Genomic DNA, 24,035 nt, shown 5'->3' on the forward strand with positions numbered 1-24,035 from the left:
CTGGTGATTCCATTTCCCTCTACCACTGTTCTCCCACGATCAGTTCCTATCATAGGATTATCCTCCATAATGGCAACTATGGCATCATCTAGCTTCCCAATTTGGTGTTTGATAGGCTTTATCGCCTACACTCAACTTTCCTATCGTGTGGCACTCAGTGGTTTCAGTGTCAGAGAGGATGTTCCCAGATGCTGCTTCAAAATTTGCCATTGATGAGTTGATGCAGAGAAAAATACATAGATGCTTTGAATTACATTTAAAAATTCTGCAGCCTCACTAGAAGCTGATGCTGCATCACTGACCACCAAGTTCAATGAATGAGAACTGCATGGGACAAAAAAAGCTCGAGGGTTTAACTCTCGGATCCATGTCTGCACTCCTCTGCTCTTTCCTCTCGTGTTGGCACCATTATCGTAGCCATGACCTCTAATGTCAGCTATTGCAATTCCTGTATCTTCCGGCTTTTTAAGAAGCACATTTGTCGTACCAGCTCCTGTAGTATCATCAATGTCAATAAATTCTAGAAAATGCTTTCTGACAATCACCATTGCAGGGACATTTTCACTAGGTTCTGTTGTTGTTACAAAACGCACCATTAAAGTAATTTGTTCCGTATGGCTGATATCAGGTGTGCAGTCCAGAATAACAGAGTAATATCTTGCTGACTTCAGATCTGCCACAATCTTCTGTTTGGCTTTTGTTGCCAATAACTGTATGATCTCATTTTGAATTGTTTTTCCAAGGTAGTGGTGTGTGTATATTTCTTGGGGGAGGAGGGGTTACTCTTCTTAGATGCTCCTGGAATACAGCATCAAACTCAGCCATCAGCTCCACAATTTTAAGGAAGTTTCCATTGTTTGGCACCTACAGCTGATCTTAAGTGCCACGCACTGCTAGGTTTTGGGTAGCAAGCATTCTCACAATGGCAATGAGCCTTTTTAGAACATTTTGCTAGTAAAGAGACTCTGATACAATCTTCTCTTGATGCTGATCATCTATGGTAGCCTTTAACCTTAGTCTCATCTCAAGCTCTTTCCACCTATGGAATGCTCTCTGCTGATTTGCTGCCTTCTGATAGCATGCTAGATTTCTAGCCAGATTTTTCCAGTCTTTTGTTCCTGTAGAACCCAATGTGGCTGGAACATTAGACTGGAAGAGTTTGCAACAAAAACAGTATGCAGCATTCTGAGTTTTTGAGTACATAAGCCATGGCCTCTCCACTTTGTCACCATTGAGAATTTCACGCCAATAATGTGTTGGACGGAAACTTCTATTTTCATTGTCTTTCAGGAACATGAAGTTTTTCACTTGCTGTGGACCATGCAGGACAAGGAAGTCCCTCAGGCTACTGCTCAAGTGGGTCCACAGTCCTGGATCATCTAGACTGAAGGAACTAAACTCAGCAGCAGCTGTTTCTTGTGCCTCCTCCGCACTCTTCTCTGATCTACACTTTTCTTCAGGAATGTGCATGGTTACATCCATTTGAGATGGAGATATGGACACTGCAGTAGCTACCAGGTCACCTGCACTCTGACTAACTAGAAGATCAGGCATCTCCTCACCACTCTCAGACTTACTGGGGCCAGAAGGCTCACTGTGAACATTTGTGTCTATGTATCTCAAGAGAGCTCCTTCCTGCTTAGATAGAAAAACTTCCTTTGTGTTCTTTCTTTTTCTGAATGCTGCCCCAGAGGAGCATTTTCTTCATTCACTCATGACTGCTGTTCTGTGCCAGCTATAATGGCTCTCAACACTCAATTGAAGGGGACAAATAAGCAGGCTGGTAGCAGGGCCTGAGTGAGGGAAAATATCAGCGTCTTAAGGGCCTAACTGGCTCCTACTACTTCAGCTGACTGCCTGTTCTCCTCAAGTGGGTTCAGGGAAGCAGCAGGAAACAGGAAGCTCCCTGAGAAGCTGGTGTTAATCAGTCCAGGCTCCTAGGGGTGCTAGGGAGGTACAAAGGAGGCTCCTTCTCCTCTCTCTCCCTGCAGCTTCTGCTGCTTTCTGTTATTCCCTCTCACCTTTTCTCCTGCCTGCCTGTTATGTCTCTTGTGTCCTCCTTCCTCCAGCACAGCACTCCACCATCTCTGTGCATCTAGAGCAGAGAGAATACATATGCACCAGCAGCAGACACAATTTTCTCTTGGTCCTAGTGCCCCCCCAACACACACACAGTCTGGCACCTGAGGTGGCCACCTCAGTTCGCCTCATGGTAAGGCCAGCCCTGCTCACTCAGTTATTGCTCAACTATAAGTAGGTAATTGTTTGCTGAGGCACTCAGTTGCTCTATAAGTTAGCAAAACCAGGGAAAGTTTTTTAAAGAAGAAGAACAAGCTGTGAGGACTCCACAGCACCTGTATGCCAGGGCACTATGTTCTGTAGAAGCTCTTCACTTCAAAAGGGGTTTGGGAGACAGACTAGAGAAGAAGGAGGGCCAGTGGATATGCCCGTATACTGATTCACCAGCCAGCTCTCTACCACAGAGCATGCAACTAATGCTGTAGTACCTGCTCCCACTGTTTGGGGTTCCATCTCCCTTTACCCTCACGTAACAACCAACTCTTAGCCCAATAACTCAAACTGTGCCCTGGGCACTGGATTTGGACCTCAAGGAATAGCAACAACGATTTCATCAGACTCCTCCTTCCAGCAGCAAGTAATGTAATAAAGAATTGACTCACACCTACTTCAATTCTCCTTTATTGCACTGCTCCCAAAATAACCATTGTCACCAACAGTGGCTTATTAGAATGAAAAATAAAAAAGGTTATAGACAAACAAAATTGATGTCACACAAAAAGATCACATTATTTTGGACCAATGGAACTTGGCTATTACATCCATGTGTATTCATTTCATCCATCATTCTACCTCCAAGCATACATTTCCTCACAGTTTGACCTATTCTCTGACCTGTATATGAAGTCAAGAAGTCAAGAGCCATTTAACATGGCATTAGGAGAGTATTTGGTAAAATCTCTTTAAATAAATCAAAACTAGAGATAAAAAGTGAAGTCAATCAATTAGAGTTGATCAAAAATTGGAATTTATGTTCCATGAAAAATTCTGATATTTCAAGGTTTGTTCTTGTCAGAATTATTAGCATTTTTCATGGAATAGATAGTTCCAGAACATTTCAATTTGGAAATGCCAAAGTACTTTGTATTGACATTTTCAATTATAAAAAGAAAACATGGATGGATTGCCAATTACGCAGAGGTATTGTATAACTTGTATAGTGTGCATATGCATGCACACACAGTGAAGATACCCATATTATAAATGGCAGAGCTTTCTGATATGTATCTTCCTTGCACCCTTACACCCTTTAACCACTGCATCCATATTCTTCCCACGTCTCTCCCACTATTACTTCTAACATTACAAAATCCTGAGCAGCGTCAAGCAGCTGCCAGTTTAAAAGAATCAACATGTTAGACAAATGTTTCTTCCTATTCACCCAAAATTATACTGGGTCGAGGTTCTGTACAAGTGTCCAGGTTTGAGGTCCATTATCTTGTGCACAGGGCCAGCTCCAGGCACCAGCCGAGCAAGCTGGTGCTTGGGGCGGCAGATTGTTCGAGGCGGTATTCCGCCCAATCCTAGGGCAGCACGGCCACTTTTTTTTTGTTCCGCTCCGGCCGCCCTGTAGGGGGCGGCAGCGCGGAGGACGGGAGCACCCTGCAGCAAGCCCGGCAGGGCAGCCCGCGTCCTTCCCTCCCAGCCGACCGGAGCGGCGCGGAGCCTCCCGGCAGGCGGCGCAGCATTCAGGGCCGTGTGGTAGTGCCCCGCTGAAGCCCTGGCCACCTCCCTTTTCTCTCCCCCACACTCTCCCCCCTCTAGCCGGGGCACATCTGCAGCACAGGGAGTCCCCCTGCACCCTGGCTCCGCTCACGCCGCAGGTTTTTTTTTTTTGCTTTGCCGTTCTGGCTGCCCCGGGTTTTTTTTTGCGCTTGGGGCAGCCAAAAAGCCAGAGCCGGCCCTGCTTGTGCACCATCAAGGCTAGAAACAGGATTTTAATACCTTCTCACACTTTCAGCTTTCCAAATGAACACAAACTACTCATTCGCTAGACATAGAAACTCTCTAAACATTGGATTTAAAAATCACCACATTTTTATGTACAGAAGAGCCTCCTTATGTAGCTTTTAGACATTTCTAAGTGTACTAGAATTTTTCTCTCAAACAGCTCTTAAATGTGTGGCATCTATATATGTAAGAGTTTTATACTGCTGCCCATCAAAGTATCTGAGCTCCTTTCACATAATATCAGTTTGCAATAGCAAAGTCCCTAGCAGATGTCATGAAGTTCTACACTCCCATGCTACAGTGATGGTTCTCAGGGTACCTGGGACTAGGAGTTACCTGTTACCCCCTGACTCAGCATGAGGGAGTCTTGCCTGTGGTGGCTGGATGTCAACTCCCTAACACCACCAACCTTCAGCCACCCAAGCACTCCTGCTTTGGGCTATGCCAGCCCTGCTACCTCCTTGCAGGTTAACAATAGGTGCTCTCCAGTCCCAGAGTCCCTTTGCAATGTTCCTGTTATATCTCTCCCCCTGCCACTGGCTACTTACAGAAATCCCAGATCCCCTGCCTCCAAAGGAACATTGTGCCCCAGTTTACTTGGTTTACCTTAAACCACTGCTCCTGTAAACCACACAGAACTTGTGAGTACTTATAAATAAGCCTACTTTTGTTTTATTAAGAAAGAATACAGATTTAAATAGAAATGAGTAAAGGCAACAAATGGTTACAATATGAAACCAAACCATAAATCATGAACCTGGGTCTCCATTTATTAACTGTGACCTTTCCTATCTAATCAAGCTGGCTGGCTTCACAGGAACCAGGATCCATTTTTTTTTTATGAGAACACCTCGTTCCTCAAGATGTCTCCTCAATGAAAGGATTCAGAGAATGTCTTCCTCCTCAGTGTTATACTGAAACTGTCATTTGTTTTTACTCACAGATAGGGAGAACTCATGTCTTGTTGTAATGTTCCTTTTTTACCCCCAAGAGGTTTGGGTTGTTTGCAGTTCTCTCTGATGGATTTCCGTTGAAAGTCTTGGGATTGAGCAAGGTTTAAGAACTGACCTTGCATTGCATCTCTGGCTAAACATTCCAGTCATTCAAAACAAAATGAGGTACCTCAGAGTGGAAAAAGCAATTCATCAAGCCTTTGAAGCCTTTTGTCATAACTCACAACTTAAGCAAGCTGTGAAATGTGTTTCAGGTAGGAAGAGCACCGTTTTTATTTTTAAACGAGTATGTGAAAATAAAAAATAATTCTTAGGACATTTTTAAAAGGATTTTTTTAAAGATTTTTCTGCAGAACTATCTTTTATGCTGACATTCAGAGTATATGAGCACATCCCATAGAGCACCTCCTATAGTATTTGAGTTCCTAACATTATAGTAACTAGTGGTAAAATTTTCAAACGTGTCTTAGTGACTTAGGAACCTAAGTCCCATTGACTTTCAATGGGATTCAGTAGCCTAAGATATATTTATAGTGCAATCTAAATTGTGACTGCAACACAGGCAGGCGTACCCATGCCCTTGCGTTAGGTCTAGCTAGCACATCTAAAAAACTAATTGTGAAAACATGGCAGCAACGGCTTCAGCATGGGCTATAGCAGCCTGCTTTGTCCCCCTGGGTAAGAACTCACATTGCTAGCCTATGCTGAAGCCCATGCTGCTGCCTCTTCACTGCTATTTTTAGCTGTGCTAGTTAAATGAAAGCTAGCACGGGTGTGCCTACCCACCCTGCAATCGCACCCTTAGGGTATGTCTACACTGCACGCTTATTTCAGCAGGGTGTAGTATACACGCCACATAGCCCCCTCGCATAGGTATAAAGTGTAGCTGGTGAGGCACAGCTTACGCAGGAAAAAACATGCCTGAAGGATGGGGGTATGTATGTGAGTACATACCCATCACACTCTCTACTCACCCAAGCAGTGCCTCCCTGTCTACACTGATTTTATTTTTTAAAGCAGTCTACCATCCCACTGCCTCCCCACTGCTGGAGTCCTCCCCCTTCACAGGAAAGGCTCTCCCAGCAGGGAAAGGCTCCGGCAGGGGGAAGGCAGCTGGGAGATGCTCCCCACTGCCAAATCCATTCCCCTGATACAGGTGAAAGGCTCTGACAACTCCCTGCTGCTGGACCCCTTTCTCTGCCCCAGTGAAAGGCTCTGGTAGCAGGGAACTGCTGAAGCTGTCCCTGCTGCTTCCCCTCTGCCAGAGCCTTTCCCTGACATGTGTAGCTACACCACTGCAATGTAGTCAGAGCCTGCTTTTCATTACAGCATGAACACTACATGCCACGACCAGTGGTGTGTAGTGCAGATGTAGTCATAGTGACTCAGGCATTTTTTTTAAAATGGGACTCAAGCACTTTTTTTTTTAATCCTAGATGTCTGTATGTAACAGGATCAGCCACCTTCTGAGCCACCCCTCATGGCCGGGGGTGGCTCTTCAGCACCCTGCCTCAGTTTCCTCTCTCAGAAAACCGAATACCATTATGCAAACTCTCCTCTCTCAATTCCACCCCACCTTGGGGCTGGTTTATTATTAAAATATCATGTAAGATGATCCATAACAAAAGCCTCAACGTAAAATCCATTTATTAATCCCAATGCAAATAGTTATCAAGATCATCCAACATTTCATCCCTCAATGTTCCAGATACAAGCACCTTCAGCCCTGCCTGGACTCTCTGTCGGTCCTCTTCTGTCCTTCTGGCTCTGATAGTCACCCCAGTTGGACTGCAATCTTGCTCTTCCCAGTGGGAACCCCCACAGCCTTTCTGATGGGAGCATCCCAATCTCCCTATCCCCACACTGTTCCTCTAGGTCCAGCTTTCTGGCCCCAGAGATGTCAGTGGTAAGCTCCCTGGCTTGCTCCCCGCCTTCAGCCCTCTCTGGTCATGGGCTCAGGCTCTCTAGCTTGGACACACCAGCCAGCAAACCCCTCTCGCTACTCTCCTGCCTTCAGCCTTCTACCAAGAACCATAAAGTGCCTAGCTGCTCTTATCTCCTACTCAATCTCCTGCTCCCAAGAAGCCCAGACTCCTGGGTCTCTTCTAGCCAAATTGGAGTGTGTTGATGAGTGCACTGGCCTGGCTCCCTCTTAAAGGGCCACTGTCACCCTGAGACACTATAAAATAACATGCTAACTAACAATAATACAGAATAAGCCTTTTGCTATACAATTCACTTAGCATTATTCTATGTAGCATCTCCTGTTCAGTGTATGGAAGTTTTCATCCAGAATCTTATCTCAAATCAGAGGACAGGGTCTACTGTATTTTAGTTCACAATAAAAGGGGTTTTAATATACCTGTTTCTAAGACGAAGTCACAGCTTAATGTGAGGGAAAACGATCATCCAGAAACATCTTTTACCTCCTCAAATTCAAACCTCCTCCTCACCCTCCTAGTTCTATAAATTCCTCCCAGTCCTTATTGCTCTCTTCATCTCATTTTCACACTCTGCTTTGCACACTCTTTTATGCTGTCTCACGCCTCTAGAACAGCCACCCACTTCTCATCCATTAAGTCCCTTTCTCCCCTCCTAAAGAGCTATTTTCCCTCACCCCCCACATACACAATAAGCCTCTCTGGTTTTCTCGTCTAACATGTCCTCACGCACTCCCTCCACCTTGAATAGTCACCTTTTCATTTTTGCCCAAGTTACGCAGTCAATGCTTTGAAAATGAGACCATGTCACCATTCTATATTTTGCAAAATAGCAGGTCCAAGACATTTTTGGTAATATGTAACCTCTGAGTACATATCTGGTCTATTCATCCTACAATTTTCAGTTGCCTTGTATTTCTGATAAGCACTATTTTCCTCACTAACAATGCCAAGAGATGCAGCAAAGGAACAACCAACCACCCTTGACTAACTGAATAATTAAACTTGGCAAGCATTGAAGGAGAAAATTATATGCATCAGGTATACATTGAGTCTGATGGGATGGTTACCTGCTCAGTCTAAGGCTACTATGCTTCTCAGAAAGAAAAAGGATATGATTAATCCATTTGTTACCAATTATTAAATGGTATGAAGGCAACTTTAGCAGCAGAACACACGTATTTTGGTTTTGTTCATTCCTTGTTGTGGGATAATTTTGCTCTCACTATGAGTGGCCGGGAGTAATATTCATCCCTCTTTTATTGAAAGCAAGCACAGCATGATGTAAGGAAAGTAAACATTTGATATGTATGTTGTACAGTTGGAATGTTAACCTTTTTAAATTTCCTGAAAAATTAGGGACTTCATAAGAACAGATGAAGAATTGAAGGAAAGACAATTATGCATGTAAAAAAAAAATCACCAAGTCTGGGAACATATGAACATTAAAACTAATAAAAACATGCTGTATCAAAACCTATATAAGCTATTTCATAGGGAAAAGAACTGAAACACTGGACTGAGGGTTATATTAATATTAGATTAATATAATGAAACCAAAAATTGAGAGATTAAATTGAAGTATATTCAAGATGACTTATCTAGACTTATGCAGTTTAAGTTTCTAGCGCTTATGGCTGCAAATATAAACTTCCAAATGTGAACTGAAATACTGCTGTTCATTTGAGCCTTCATATACCTACAGACTACTTTCCTTGGACATCCTGGTGGCTCAGTGGCTCATGAAGAGTTTTAGTTTTTAAGATCAACAACTCCACCCAAAAGACTGCTTTTTGTTCAATGAAACTACTAATGGCACTGATGAGAGCCAGTTAGAAATACTGGCAGAAAACAAAAAGCCACACTAAAATGGAAATGAAAAATTTCTGTGAATCATTTGCCTCATCTTCTGATTAGCTCTACTTAATGTGACATTCAGAAAAAAAATAAAAGGCACCAAGCATTTATAGACTTGAGAGGTTCAATAAGATGGTGTTATAACCACTGAATCCTTAAAGGGGATCCCTCAAGAAATAGTTACTTTAGATAATGAGATCTAATTATAAGGTTGTCTACTTAGTAATTAAAAGAATAGCTTGGTCCAATAAACAAACCTCATAAAAACAATGTTTTGTTTCACCACTGAACCTTCTCCAATCTATTTTGTTGCTGGAGGGTATGAATTACTGAATGATAAATTGGAAAGTATATGTTGTATTTACTTGTTCTTTTGTTTTCATGTATGTTTGTACAGCACTCATCAGACTGATGACAATAAGTGTTTTGGTTTGTCAGTTTGTTTGTTTTTACATTGAATTGCATACATGAGAAATCATTGCTTTAATACTAGAGAGCAAAATGAGAATGGATAATACTCTTGGCCAAACATCTCCTAAAGACCTTCAGAATGAAAATAACCTTAAAAGATTCTGCCGGATCCTGCCTCACTGGTCAAAATTTTTTTGCTGTTCTTAGAAAATCTCTGATGCCTCTTGTAAATGTATACTGAAAATACATATGTATATAAACTTTTAATGGCGTACCCTACCCAACCTTTACAGGCCCAGCTAATTATATATAATTTAGTCATTCTTAATCACAAATACTTCTTTCTAGGCCAAAACATACTACCTGTTTAGCTATCTTTCACAACTTATTGAATTTTTCTGTTAGGTTTTTAAAACAATGATCTTTATCATGTTTATTATGGTAATACCTAGGGGCAACAGAACAGATCCCCATTGTCAGACAGAGAATAAGAGGCAGCCCCAAAGAGTTTACAATCTAAATAGGGAAAGGGATATGGACAGAACTTATAAGCAAGGAGAACAATACAGTAGCAGCAAACGTTCCGTAAATGCCATGATTTTCTGGTTTCATATTAAAAAAAAAATGTGTTGGGGGGGTTATATAAGGAGAGTATTAGCTAAATGGGAAGACTCACAGACTCATCAACTTTAAGGTCAGAAAGGACTACTGCAATCATCTAGTCTGACCTCATGCACATTGCAGGCCATAGAACCTTACCCACTCCTGAAATAGACCCCTAACCTCTGGCTGAGTTACTGAAGTCGTCAAATCATGGTTTAAATATTTCAAATTACAGAGAATTCACCATTTACACTAGTTTAAACCTGAAAGTGACCCATGCCCCATGCTGCACAGGAAGGCAACAAACTCTCAGGGTCTCGGCCAATGACCAATCTGACTTGGGGGAAAATTCCTTCCCAATCCCAAGACAAAGGGAAGGAGGGAGCAGGCGCAGTTGGAGCAAAGAGGCAGTCAGCAAGGGGATGGAATGCTCAGAGTGTAAACTGCAGTGAACATTCTGATGATATTATCATTGTCCTTCAGTCCCTGCTTGAAATGTTTTATGCAGCTACTACGCTTGCTTCAGCGTCTGACTGGCTCCTCCTTTTGTGCTACTTTAATTCATCCGCCTAATGCATATGCATGATGATACTGGTTTTAACTACATGATCTCATACTGTTTTTTCCAGAGGACCCCTCTCTCATTTAGTGCAAAGGATAAATGCTGCTAGAGGTATAAATTCCAGCTAGAGGAGGACACCTCCTGTGATAAATGAAGGGGATTGGGGGGGGACTCCCTTTTATGGACACCCCGCCAGCCAGTTAGCTATAAAATCCCTGTTAACAGCTGTTCTCTACTTGCTTGACCTATAAAGGGTTAAAAAGTCCATAGGTAAAAGGAAGGGAGTGGGCACCTGACCAAAAGAACTAATGGGAAGGCTAGAACTTTTTAAAATTGGGAGAAACCTTCCCCTTTGTCTGTCTGTGTTGTTCTCCCAGAGAGCAGAGACAGGGCCAGAACTATGCTGTAAGAAAGAGCTTGGGACAGGTATGAAAATCATCAGATCATACCTAGAAACTACTCATTTGAAACCCCAGGTACGTAAGTAGATCAGGAAATGTCTAGGAGGATACGATTAGGTTTCTCTCTTTTATTTCTTTATGACTTGTGGACTCCTCTGTGCTAACCCCACGTGCTTTTGTTTTGCTTGTAAACTTTAAGCTGGACCTCAAGAAGCTATCTTGATGCTTAACCCTTGTAATTGTTTTTTTTTTTAAACCTAGCAAAAAGCCTAAGTTCCAGATGCATTTTCTTTCTTTTTGTTTTTAATAAAATTTACCTTTTTTAAGAATAGGATTGGATTTTTGTGTCCCTAAGAGGTTTGTGCACATGTTGTTTAATTAGCTGGTGCAACAGCTGATTTCCTTTGTTTTCTTTCTCAGCTCCTCCCCTGACGGGGGGCTTATAGGCTTGAGGGTACCCTACAGGAAGGAATTCCCAAATGTGCCTTGCTGGGTTCTCAAAGGGGTTTTTGCACTTGGGTGGTGATAGCATCTACCCATCCAAGGTCAAAGAAAAGCTGTAACCTTGGGAGTTTAATACAAGCCTGGAGTGGCCAGTATTAATTTTTAGAATCCTTGCGGGCCCCCACCTTCTGCACTCAAAGTGCCAGAATGGGGAATCAGCCTTGACACCTGCACTAGCTCTGTTCGAGTGAGCGCGTTAAAAATAGCAGTATAGCTGCAGCAGGACAAGCCGCCCTGAGTACATACCTGTCAGAGACACTAGGTGCATAGTCCAGAAAACTAGCCACTCATGCCACTGCAGCTACACTTCTATTTTTAGCGCTGGAAGAGGTATGTCTCATCAAGCTGGAAATTACATCTTCCAGCTCCAGTGTAGACATACCCTCAGCAAGCAACTATTTGCTATTTCCTTTTCTCCTTATTGTTCATCGTATGGTCCCTGCCTTATTTACTGCACACTATTCAAACCCTGCTCTGAAGACAGAATCTTTAATTTCCTCACAGGCTCATCACTAGAGTATAGTGCCACACAAACATTATAGTCACAATTTATTATTTCTATTTTACTGAGGGGGAAACTGAAACAGAGAGAGATTACTGTGATAAGTATGCAATAAATGTTGATGCCCAACTTGAGACACATAGGGCCTGATTTTTCAGAGTATGTAACATTATACAGAACTTTATATGTTGAAAGCACAACTCCCATTGGCTTCAGTTCCACCTGGGAGCACTCAGCACATGTTCAAATCAAACACCAGGGTCTCAAGTCATGCCCCCAGAAAATGAAGAACGTACATTTAGTGATCACCTGTGGGAAGTTTGGTTTAAGTGTCTCGTCTAGCATCACACAGGAACTCTGTGGCAGAGGCAGGGATACAATCCAGTTCTTCAGGGCAGTATTCAGCTGTCCTAACCATGAGACCCTAATTTCTTCCTGCAATCCCCTACCTCATCACTGCACACCTCCCAACTTCTCCAATAAATGAAACAGAGGTCCTACAGTCTACTTCACTACCCAACCCTGATTCATCCCCAGAGCAGGTCTATCCTATGCACTGAACGAGGCAGGGGTCCTGTGGAGAGAACAGTATGTGATCATGTAATTAAAGACTCTATCACAATGCATATCACAAGGGGGCCAAATTAAGGTTGCACAGGCAACCTTAATTCTGGCATTTTCTAACTTCTGAGTGCTAGACTTTGCAACCTTAATATGCTTCTTTAACATAGAAGTTGCACACACAACAAAAATCAAAGGTTTAAAAAAAAGCAAACTGAAAAAAACATGTGGCATCATATTGACATCCACATGGATCATCAGAAGGTTTTATCCACCTTTAGATCCACCACACAAACCTGTGCCACTTGAGTTAACAGAGTAACTGATAGCAGCAATAGCTTGTTATCCTGTATGTGGAGCAACCACTAGAGGGGGAGGAGATGCACACTTTGATCCTCTGTCTTGGGCAGCAAATTCTAGACATGCTCCATTTGTACTGTCCAAGGAAAAAGAAAGAGTAGGCACTGGATGAACTGCTCTTTGTGCATCTTATCTTCCCTGATTCACAGATTGTATTAGTGTTTTCTTATGACCTCCTTCTGAACACAGGTTTGAATTTGTGACATGGGGGTGTTTTTGTGTGGGGGGGAGGTGAGGGGGGGTAAAGAAAAAGTGTTGACAGAATGACGGGGCAAGGGAAAATACACTGCACTTTTCAAATACCCAGGAAAGTCTAGAGGGAAATGACTGATGAGGCAAACTCTGCACTTCAATGTTGAAAGGTAAAGGGCATGCTTCAAGTACAATATGAAAATAGCTAAAATAATACAAAGTATATATGCAAGAAGCAGAAAAAGTGACTAATCCCCCTTTATATCCTCCTTTTATGGGGGGCTAGCAAACAGATCCCAGCACAAGTTAGAGAAGCCACAACGTTACCCTAACTTATGATGGCTAAGACAAGTCCCCTTTGCGGTAGATGTCTGGTGATTAGAGGAGTGCACCACACTCCAGTTCCACATTTTCTGGTGCCCATCAACATTCCCTAAATCAGCTGCTCATTAATGGTTATTTTAAAGGTCATTGCACCACCCTGGTGGCACAAAATGACCTCACAGGAAGCTGAAGATCAGACCTGCAGTCTTACAAATAACTTCTGAACTTTCCAGGATATCCTGGGCTACAATGAAATCTACCAGTTACTGCATTCTAGTGAGCAGTAGAGATTTTACATTACTATGGTACTGCCAAGATCACTAACAATAGAGGCAAAATCCCGTACTTTTATTAGTTCATTTTTAAATGTGTTTAAGTGTTTAAACTTGATTCTAAAATATCTAGTTTGTTTTAAAATTCATATTCAGGCTGTTTAATTTTAATTACAACTTAAATATTTCATAGTTCTCTAGCCAACAGAATATGCTTCAAAAAATTTCTCCATCTTTGCAAAGTCAAATTCCACTGGAAAATTTCTTTTGTTCCCTCTGAATGGCCAATGAATAATTATCCCGAAGAATTATACTGGGAAAAAATTGTAGAAAATAACTGCTAAGTAGATTTTAGCTCAAAGTCTCCTTTCTATAATCAGTCCTGCTTGCTTTGTTTTTAACATTTACAGTATCACTTCATAAACTAGATCCTCCCATCACATACAGCATTACATAATTAGGATGGGAACATTTAATTATTCTCCAAGGTGTTTGCACTTCTGGTATTTCAACAAAAACGTTCTCTGGCCAGACTTTCCACAACCAGGAACACAACTTCCAGAACACCATCTTTACATAGATCTAGAACAGCTTTCCACATTAATCTTTTCTGGAGGCTTCTGTATATAACAATATGTCTCAAATTAATCAGTGTTATTTAAGGCTTTTATATATTGATTAGGAATGTATCTACACAGTACAACAGATCTCCATTTGTTTTAAATAGTAACTAAAACTGGTAAACAGCACTTGTGATTTTTTTGATCCACTGGATTTCAAACCCCATTCTTCCCAGTTAAATAATTTCTATTGTTCCTGTTGCTATTCAGATTTATTTAACAAGTATGGCTTGCTAAGCAAAAAGGTAAACTTGTAAAACTCATTCTGAGGAATCAGAGATCAATAAGGATGAACAACTAAGAAGGAGGAAAATATAACCGATTGTGTGTTTTCCGTAATCTTTTTTCTTCGATTCTTATCAGGTATTTGGTTTAATAACACAGAGTGCTTTATTAGCTATGGTAATATTCTGATTTAAATTAAAAATGCCTTTGTTCTACTATTTCAAATTACAATTTCTTGAAAGGCAAAGAAATAGATTTAATCCCTAACAGAAATAAAATTATGATTTTTGATGCTCACGGAGGCTATGTCTGCACTAACATGTCAAGTACATACACTGCACACAAACCCTCACATAGGTATAAACAGGAGTGTAGATCATGAGGCACTGCATAGGTGAGAAGAGTACAGGTACACCAAAACCTCAGGGGACACACCCTACATGACTCTCTTCACATGAAAGCAGTGCCTCCCATGTCTACATTGCTATTTTTAGCAATACAGTGTCCCGATGCATTCCCGCTGCCATAGCTGTCCCCCCTGGCAGTCAAAGGCTCCAGCAGTGGGGAAGCAGCAAAGAAATGCTCTGACAGCACCCCGCTGCTGGAGCCTTTTCCCGTCACAGGGAGCTGCCGGAAAGACTTTGGAAGCAGGGAAAGGCTCTGGCACGGGGGAGGCAGTGAGACACTAGGTTGGTAAAAAGAACAGGGAACTGCCAGAGCCTTTCCCCACTGCCTCCCACCTGCCAGAGCCTTTCCTCACCATAGTAAAAGTCTCTGGCAGGAGGGAACTCCTGGAGCCTTTCCGATTTGCTTCCCCCTGCCAGGGCCTTTCATTGCTGCATGTAGCTACACAATGCAGTGTGGATGTAGCCTGCTTTTCACTGTGGCATGCAGCTACATGTATCCTACACATCACTCTGACTCAGTTGATCTCTCTAAGCACTGCTGCAATATAAACGTTAAATAATATTTCTGCTACATCTTTCTTTTGAGAAAGGGTAACCACAGCTGAACTTCATGTTCTAGGTGAGGGCGTAACATAGATTTGAATAATGGCATTACAGTATTCATGTTATTTCTAGATCATCCTTTGTACATTCTAACACTGTTTGCTTTTTCAACCCCTAATGAGCAGTGAGTAGGGAAATTAATTAAATTGTCCACAATAACATCTAGGTCTTTTTCCTGAATGGTTACAGTTGGGTAAAACTCAGATGTATGTATGAGTTCAAATTATGCATGGAAATGCACATTGAAAAGTATTTGTCAACAATTCCATTGTATCCAATTTGCCTATTCACCTAGCTTTGTTAGATTCCTCTGAAGTTTTTCCACAATCTTCTAGTCTGGACTATACTAAATAATGCTGTAGCACCTGTAAATATTGCCACCTCACTTTTCACCCTCTGTTTCAGACCATTGGTAAGCTCAATATATTTTCTTATTTTTATTTATACACATACATCTATACACATACACACAAATACAGAGTATTATCTCTCTGTGTGTGTGTAAGAAAAAACAGTTACTAACTTTTCTCTAACTGTTGTTCTGCAAGATGTGTGGCACATGTCCATTCCAATGTAGGTGTGCATGCCCCAAGCATAGCTGCCAGAATTTTTTCCCTTGTGGTATCTGTTGGGTCAGTTCCAGTGCACTCTGGTGCCACGCACACATAGTGCTGGTATAAAGGGACCTACCGGCCTGCGCCCCTTCAGTTTCTTCTTATCAACTGACTCCAATAAGAGGGGACAGAGGGCAGGTCTTGGAATGGACATGTGCAACACAGCTCAAAGAACAACAGTTACAGAAAGGTTACTAACAGTTTTTTCATCTTCAAGTGCTTGCACATGTCCATTCCAATGTAGGCAACTCACAAACAGTTGTACAGGAGGTGGGCTCGGAGTTCAAGTACAAGTTGACTGGAAGACTGCACGGCCAAAGTTGGCATTGTCTCTGGCCTGTTGGGTAATGCCATAGTGCGCTGAGAATCTGTGCACCCAGGACCAGGTTGCTGCCCTGAAGGTATCTTGAATAGGAACTTGCGCTAAGAAAGCAGCCGAAGATGCCCAAGATCTAGTGGAATGAGCAGTCAGGTTAGCCAGAGGAGGAACTCTCGTGAGTTTGTAACATGCCTGGATACATAATGTAATCCAAGATGGAATCCTCTGGGCAGAGATGGAGAGTCCCTTTATTCTCTCTGCTATCATTATAAATAGCTGAGGTGATATGTGGAATGGTTTTGCGACTTTGAATATAAAATGCCAAGGCCCATCTAACATCCAAGGAGTTTAGGCGCTGTTCCTCCCAATTCACATGCAGCTTAGGGCAGGATACTGGTAGAAAAATTGGTTGGCTGCAGTGGAATTGTGAGACTACTTTCGGGAGGAACTTTGGATGCAAGTGCAGCCGCACTTTATCTTTGAAGAAGATTGTATTTGTGGTTCCTGATGTGAAGGGCCAGCTCTCCGAAACCCTCCTAGTCGAAGTGATGGCCACTAAGAAGGCCACTTTCCAGAAGAGGTACAACAGCGAGCATGTTGCTAGAGGCTTGAAGGGTGTGCCTGTAAACTTTGACAGGATGAGGTTTAGGCACCAAGGAGGGATCGGCTCCTTTACCTGAAGGTACACTCACTCCAGGCCTTTGAGAAAACTGATTATCATATTGTGCGAAAAGACCGATCTTTTGCAATCTTAGGATGCAGAGCTGAAATGGCTGCCAGGTGGACTTTGATTGAGGAGAAGGCCAGACCTTGCTGTTTCAAGAGCAGAAGGTACTCCAAAATAAGTTGCAATGAGGACTGTGCAAGAGGAACACCGCACTGGAAAGACCAGGTGGAGAATTGTTTCCAGTTTGCTAGATAAGACACCCTGGTGGAGGGTTTTCTACTGCCTATTAAAATTCTACGGACCTGCTGTGAGCAAGCTTGCTCTTCAAGATTCAGCCATGGAGGTTTCAGGCCATCAGATGAAGAGAGCTGAGGTTCACATGGAGCAGCCAAGTATGGTCTTGGGAGATCAAGTCCCAATATAGCAGAAGCCGGATTGGGATCTCCACTGAAAGGCTTGACAGGATGGTGAACCAGTGCTGTCTGGGCCATGCCAAGGCTATGAGGATGACCCATGCTCAGTCCTCCTTGATCTTCAGCAGAACTTTGTGTATCAATTGACTGTGGGGGAAAGGCATAATACAGGTGAGTTGACCATGCTAACAGGAAGGTGTCCATAGGAGAGCCCAGGCTGCGGCCCTGCAGGAAGCAAAACTGATGGCATTTTCTGTTGCCATGGGTAGCAATGAGGTCAATAAGGGGAGTCCCTCACCTTTGGAAGGTGTCCCTTGCAATGTCCGGTCGAAGCGACCACTTGTGGTGAGTGGAGAAGGACCTGCTGAGGCGATCCATGAGTTGGTTCTGTGCTCCTGGAAGGTAAGATGTTTCTAGATAAATTGAGTGTGTGATGCAGAACTCCCACAGCCAAGCTGCCTCCTGACATAAGGGGGAAGAACGCACTCTGCCCTGCCTGTTGATGTAATAAATGGCGGTTGTATTGTCCATGAGAACTGAAACCGTCTTGCCTGTAATGTGGGGTGGACCACCCTGAGTTCCCTAATATTGACCACAGCCTTAAGTGGGCTCCCCAACCCAATGCCTCGGCATCAGAGACCAAGAACACCAACAGTTGGGGCCTTGAAAAAGGTACTCCTGCACAAACTGTGCTTTGGTTCACCAGTCAGCGAATCAAGGACCTGGTGGTGTTGCAAGGGTGAATATACTGTGGCCAGCCACTCCTGGAGAGGACTGACACAAAGCCTTGTGTGTTGCACCACATATGTGCATGATGCCATGTGGCCCAGAACGCTCAAGCATATCCAGACTGTGGTGGCCAGATGTGTCTAAAGGGAACTTATCATGTTCGAGACTGAGTGAAAACAACCCTCTAGAAGTAAGGTCTTACCCGTACAGAGTCAAGAACCACCCCTATGAACTCTATCCTTTGTACAGGAATAAGGGTGGATTTCTGATAGTCTGTTAGTAGGCCTAAGGCCCAAAAGGTCAATCGGATGAGATGGATGTTGGATTCCAACTGATTAGCCAGTTGTCAAGATATGGGAATGTATGAACTCCTTTTCTCCTGAGGAAAGCCACTACTACTGCCAGACATTTGGTGAAGATCCATGGGACGGCAGACAGGCCAAACGAGAGAACTGAGACTGGTTCACAACAAATCTTAGGAACCTTCTATGGCTTAGAAAAATTGATATGTGGAAGTATGCATCCCCTAGATCAAGGGCGGCATACCAATCCCATGGACTGAGCAAAGGTATTATAGAAGCCAAGGAGACATACTTCAAGCTCTTGTGATAGTGGTTGAAATGAGGCTGGTCTAGGATCGGTCTGAGACGCCCCACCCCAGCTTTTGGAATTAGGAAGTAGCGGGAATAAAATCCCTTTCCTCTTAGATGATGTGGAACCTCTGCCATGGCTTCCACCCGAAGGAGGGATTGGACTTTTTGTTCCAATAGTTGCTTGTGAGAAGGGTCCCTGAAGGAGTACAGGGGGTGGAGAGCTGGGGGGGGGGGATAAAAATTGAAGGGTCCAAGGTAATGTGGGTTCAGGCATTGAGGAAATGGCAGAGTTGGTTGGAAAAGGGGTAACTAGGATAACTAGGTCCAGAACTGAAGGGATTGAGATGTCATACTTGAGCGTTTTGTAAAAACAAGTGCTTCAAGCTGCCCGAGGGCCTGGGGGAGATTGTGTCAGCCCTGAGGAGGAGGTTGGTGGATGGGGTCTATGCCTGAAACCTTTGTTCTTCCTCTTCCGCTGGTCTTGCCTGGCAAGCTGCGTGAAATAGCGTCCTATCTGTTGAGGCCTGTAGTGTTTTCTGGACACTGCCTATGTATAAAACCCAGAGATTTTAGGGTCGCCTTGGAGTCCTTAAGTGCGTGGAGTTTGGCGTCCATTTGCTCTGAAAAGAGGGAGGGCCCTTCAAATGGGAGATCCTGGAGGGTTTGCTATACCTGCTGAGGAAATCCTGAAGACTGTAACCATGAGCTTCTGCGCATGTTAACAGCCATGGCCATCTATCTGGTCACAGAACTGGCAGCATCCAAGGCTACCTGCAGGGAGACCCAGGTTACTGTCTTCCCTCTTCAACTAATGAAGAGAACTCCTGTCTGGCATCTTGGGGGAGCATGTTCTTAAAATTTTACATCTTAAAATCATAGAGACCTAGCAAAGCTTGCTAGTTTGCTATTCGGCGATATAGCCCATCTGTCTAATAGGCTTTTCGACCTATTACAAAGGTTTTAGACATAGACCCCATCCACCAACCTCCTCCTCAGGGCTGACATAATCTGCCCCAGGCCCTTGGACAGCTTGAAGCGAGCGTTTTGTAAAAACGCTCAAGTACGCCATCTCAATCCCTTCAGTTCTGGATCTAGTTACCCCTTTTCCAAACCTATCCAACAAGTCCAGCTTTTGGAGGAACTTTGCCTTGGGTACGGGGCCCACTTGACCTTGACAGTCCCTCTCGTTGACGGCCACCACCATTAGGGACCCTGGACGAGAGAGTGAAAACTGAAATTCATACCCTTTGGCTAGTGTGCAGTATTTGCGCTCTACCCTTTTAGCCATAGGAGGAAGGGAAGCAGGAGTTGGCCAGAGTGCTCTAACTGGGTCCATGATCATCTCATTAAGGGATAGAGCCCCACTTGAGGGACCTGCTGCTGACAAAATGTCCAGCAAACCTTGTGTCATCTCTTTGAGCATTTTGGCTCGGATATCCAAGTTCAAGACCACCCACTTCAATTAGTCCTGGTAGGTCTTGTGGTCATCTTGAGGTTAGGACACATCAGTATCCATCACTGCCTCATCTGGGGATGAGGAGGAAGAGGCTAAGGCTGGTTGAGGGTCCTCCGCCTCTTCCTCTGTTTCGAACGAGACCTGTGGGACTGCCTCTTGAGGTTCAGTACCAGAATCCAGGTTGGGGGTCTCGCGGCATAGTACCAGAGGTGCCCTACTTTCCGAGGCCACAGAATACGAACACCTTGAAACGGCACCCTGGCCCAGGGAAAAACCCCCCAGGTTCCAAAAAGGCCATTGCATGGGTGCTGGTCCCCATGGTCCCGGAGACCAAGTGTTCAGAGGCAACAGCAGGGTAGGAACAGAGCAGGAAGTAGTGCTGGCTATCCTGAGGTGGGGAGAGTAGGGTCCCTCTTCGGACTCCAATGATGAAGACGAGCTGCAGCTTGGAGACAAGGCGGTGCCAACTCTCTTGGTGCCAGCGAATGGTGCCATGGAGAGGTCCAAGCTAAGGCTACCATAAGGGTGGCCGTAAGCTGGGGAACGTCTCTCTGCCGCTCATAGGTACTGGCGGTGCCGAGTCCTGAATCTCCGGGGACCCCGGGACTGGGAGAGTGAGTAGGTCTCAAGCAGCCACAAATGCCTCTGGAGTTGACAGTACCGCAAACTGACTGGTACGCTGTCTGCTGGAGGATGGCAATTCCCATGCCGGAGTTAGCGGAGCCTATGGGGATACCGAGGCTGGCAGAGGTGGCTGCTGTAGTGCAGGAGAGGGAGAGCAGCCCAACACGGATCTCCTTTTGACACTGCGGAATGACTCTTCTCCTGATGCTTACAGTGCTTCTTCTTAGGGCACCAGGTAGGATCAGTGCCAGGACTCTCGACTGGTGGGAGGAGCATTCCACACCAAAGCTGAAGTGTTTGGTGCTGAGTCCGAACCTGGCTCCAATGCTGGTCTTAGGGCTGCCTCCCGGAGGAAGACCTTCAACCTCGCCTCCCGGTCTTTCCTGGTGCGGGGTCTGAAGTCCCTGCAGATCTGGCAACAGTCTTTCCAATGAGCTTCCCCTAGGCACCTGAGACAGTTTGAGTGCGGGTTGCTCAAGGGCATTGACTTGCCACAGGAAGCGCAGAGCTTGAAGCCTGGTGACCGAGACATACCCTGGCACCGGGGAGTGGACAAGCCTCTCCAACCAAGGGTAGAGGCGTCCAAAACTCACTAACTACTAAAACTACTACTCACTCATGAGAAAGAGAAGAAAAACCAGTGGGAGAAATTGCCTGAGCAATGAGGGACGTTCCAGCAACTGTCACAAGCGGTAAGAAGGAACTGAAGGGGCACGGGGTCGGCAGGGCCCTTCATACTGGTGCAATGAGTGTGCGGCTCCAGAGGTATCTGATGGATACCACTAAGGAAAAATAATCCAGCAACTGTGCTCAGGGCACGCACACACCTACATTGGAATGGACATGTGCAAGCATTCGAAGAAGAACAGTTCCAACATGCAGCATGTTTTTTTTCAACTTTTTGCCAAGGCTGCACCATTAAAAACTTCATTATTTAAATGCTTGTAGAGTTCAGTCAGTCAAAGATGACAAAGTCAGGCTTACTACAAATGCTAATACTTTTTGTCCCATAGGGGAAAAATGTCAGTGCAACTGAAGAATTCAAGGAGACTTTTTTGTTCTGCAGTTATTGTAAAATCAAAAGTGTCAGCAGCCTAAAAAATTGCGCTTGCTAGGCATTTGATTTGGGAGCATTAAAAAAAATATTTATAGAAAATCTTTTGTAAAGCTTCATATCCAACAACGTAGAAATGAAGATAATTTACTTGAGTAGCATAAAGAATAGGTATCAAAGTCTATCTGACCAGTGAAATAAAAAGTACATTGTAAATTAAACCAATTCATTACTTGCTCTTAGGAACAGCACTATTTGTGGCTGACTTTAGAAACGTGGTCAGTATTAACTCAAAACCTACCAAAATACAGTCAGTCTGACAAGCAATTAAATAGCTTATATTAGGGTTCCACGTTCATTGTCTCAATAATTTCCAGAAAAACTTTGCTCACATTTTTGTCTCCTCGCCCCTCCATTGAGCAGCCCTTCAAACACAAACTGCATTTTGAAAGTCAGACAGCAATAAAGATTAGGCAAGTGGAACTTAGTAAGCATTTCTGCTAATGACACATGAGCCAGGAGGAGTAGGTTCATTCTCCCATAGTTTTATTAGGTCTGCAGTGGTAACAGGAGTAAAAAGTAGTATAAACTTTAAACTTTTTCATTGAAGTAAACAGATGTTACTGTGCATGCCTAGAGAGCAGATTTGTTGAGTCAAATGTCATTTTTACATAGCCATTTCTGTGACCATAACCACATTTTAATATCTGTTGCCTATCAGCAGAGATGGGCCCAAATCAGAGTTTGAATTGAGATGCAAGCGTCTCTAAAATGAGGGGTATTCAGATCCAGCGTCCAGCTTCAGGCATATCTCTATTTGCTAATGATTCCCGATGTTGCTGGTTATTAAAAATGATGCAACGTGTCCAAATTAGTTCACCCTCACCACAGACACTACTGCTAGGAGAAGAAAAGATAAAGTCATAGGTATTACACAGTAGAGATGTATGTTTATAGAAATCCAAGGACTACTCACCACATGAAGAATTTTATTCTCCGTTTCATATACTGTACAATCCTGAAAAGAGAAAGTAGAAGAGGAACATTATGTCACTAAGTAAAACATCTCTTGGAAAATTGCTTTTTTTAGGGTTAATCATACTGAAAAATTTATAGAGAAAACCCCATTTCAGTATCCCAACTATGATGAAAGGATTTATGTAACCCAAATAGAGATAGTAGAATAAGAAGGAAATCCTGAGTAGCAAAGACCTATACATCTGGTTCTCCACCTTATTTTTGATGAAATCCCACAAAATGGATTTTATTCCCCTCTCCCCAATATCCTTTTGTGCCATGCCCTACTACAATCATGGCTGGCTGGCATCTCTTTCTCCTCACCCATCTCTCTTTCCTCCTCCTTTCTCATTTTATCCTTACTTTCCCTTAATAAAATCTTATTTCCTTTGTATCACAGAAACATCTCCCACCCACCAAAAACCAAAATGTAACCCAGCAAACATTTCACTCAATTTAAAATAGGTGTGAGAGGCTAAAACATTTCCCTAGTTCAGAAAGCAATTGTCCCTCCCATTCCCATCTGATCAAGGAAGTAGGGAGAGGAAGTTGAATTATCCACAATACATTGAGTTGAATCATCATGTTTATGTAGCACTCCAGAGAGAGGGGGCAAAGTTTAAAGAAGAGAAAGGGTGAGTTGACTCATCACCCATGGATTTGGGGACATGGAGGATGGAGAATGAAGAAGAAAAGTGAGTTAGTCTGTTACACACACACACAGCGCACTAGGGGTTGTACACGATCATTTTGCTAAGAACAAAAATGAGAAAGCGTGGAAAGGTAGAGGATACAGGATTCAGGGGTTGGATTAGGGACAGAAATCCTGGTGGATACAGAGACTAGGAAATACAAGGAAATGAGAAGCAAAGAGGAGGAATATTTTTGTGCATATGAAATAAAATGTATGCTGTTGAAAGCATTACTCCAGTTTCAGATGGAGCCTTTAGTCTCTACTGTAATATAAATAATAATTTAAAAAATTGTGCTTATATTTAAGTCTTACATTTCTTAAATGTTTTTCCAATAGCAATAGCACAGAGAGTACAAGATCAATTTTGGGCAGATATACAAGTGTGGGCAATTCTAAGCCATGAAACATTTCTGGTGCTAATCGTGAAAAAAAAAAAAAAAAAAAAAAAAAAAAACCACCCCAAACTAACCTGTTCTTAAGTTTCACATGAACCCCAGCCCCAGTGTAGAACCAGCAGGTTAAGCTGGGA

The 24,035-nt window shown here is 43.4% G+C and overlaps 1 protein-coding gene across 6 annotated transcripts in view; it reads right to left on the reverse strand.

Moving 5' to 3' along the window:
* Positions 1 to 24,035, reverse strand: part of CNKSR2 (connector enhancer of kinase suppressor of Ras 2) — a 355,628-nt gene that overhangs the window by 196,893 nt on the left and 134,700 nt on the right. For all 6 annotated transcript variants that reach the window (XM_054006269.1, XM_054006250.1, XM_054006260.1 and 3 more), the window contains one exon: positions 22,772 to 22,813. In XM_054006269.1, coding sequence (XP_053862244.1) covers positions 22,772 to 22,813 — 42 coding nt within the window. The remainder of the gene's footprint in view (positions 1 to 22,771; positions 22,814 to 24,035) is intronic.

The sequence above is a fragment of the Malaclemys terrapin genome, chromosome 1 (assembly GCF_027887155.1).
Source record: "Malaclemys terrapin pileata isolate rMalTer1 chromosome 1, rMalTer1.hap1, whole genome shotgun sequence".
Classification (NCBI taxonomy): domain Eukaryota; kingdom Metazoa; phylum Chordata; order Testudines; family Emydidae; genus Malaclemys; species Malaclemys terrapin.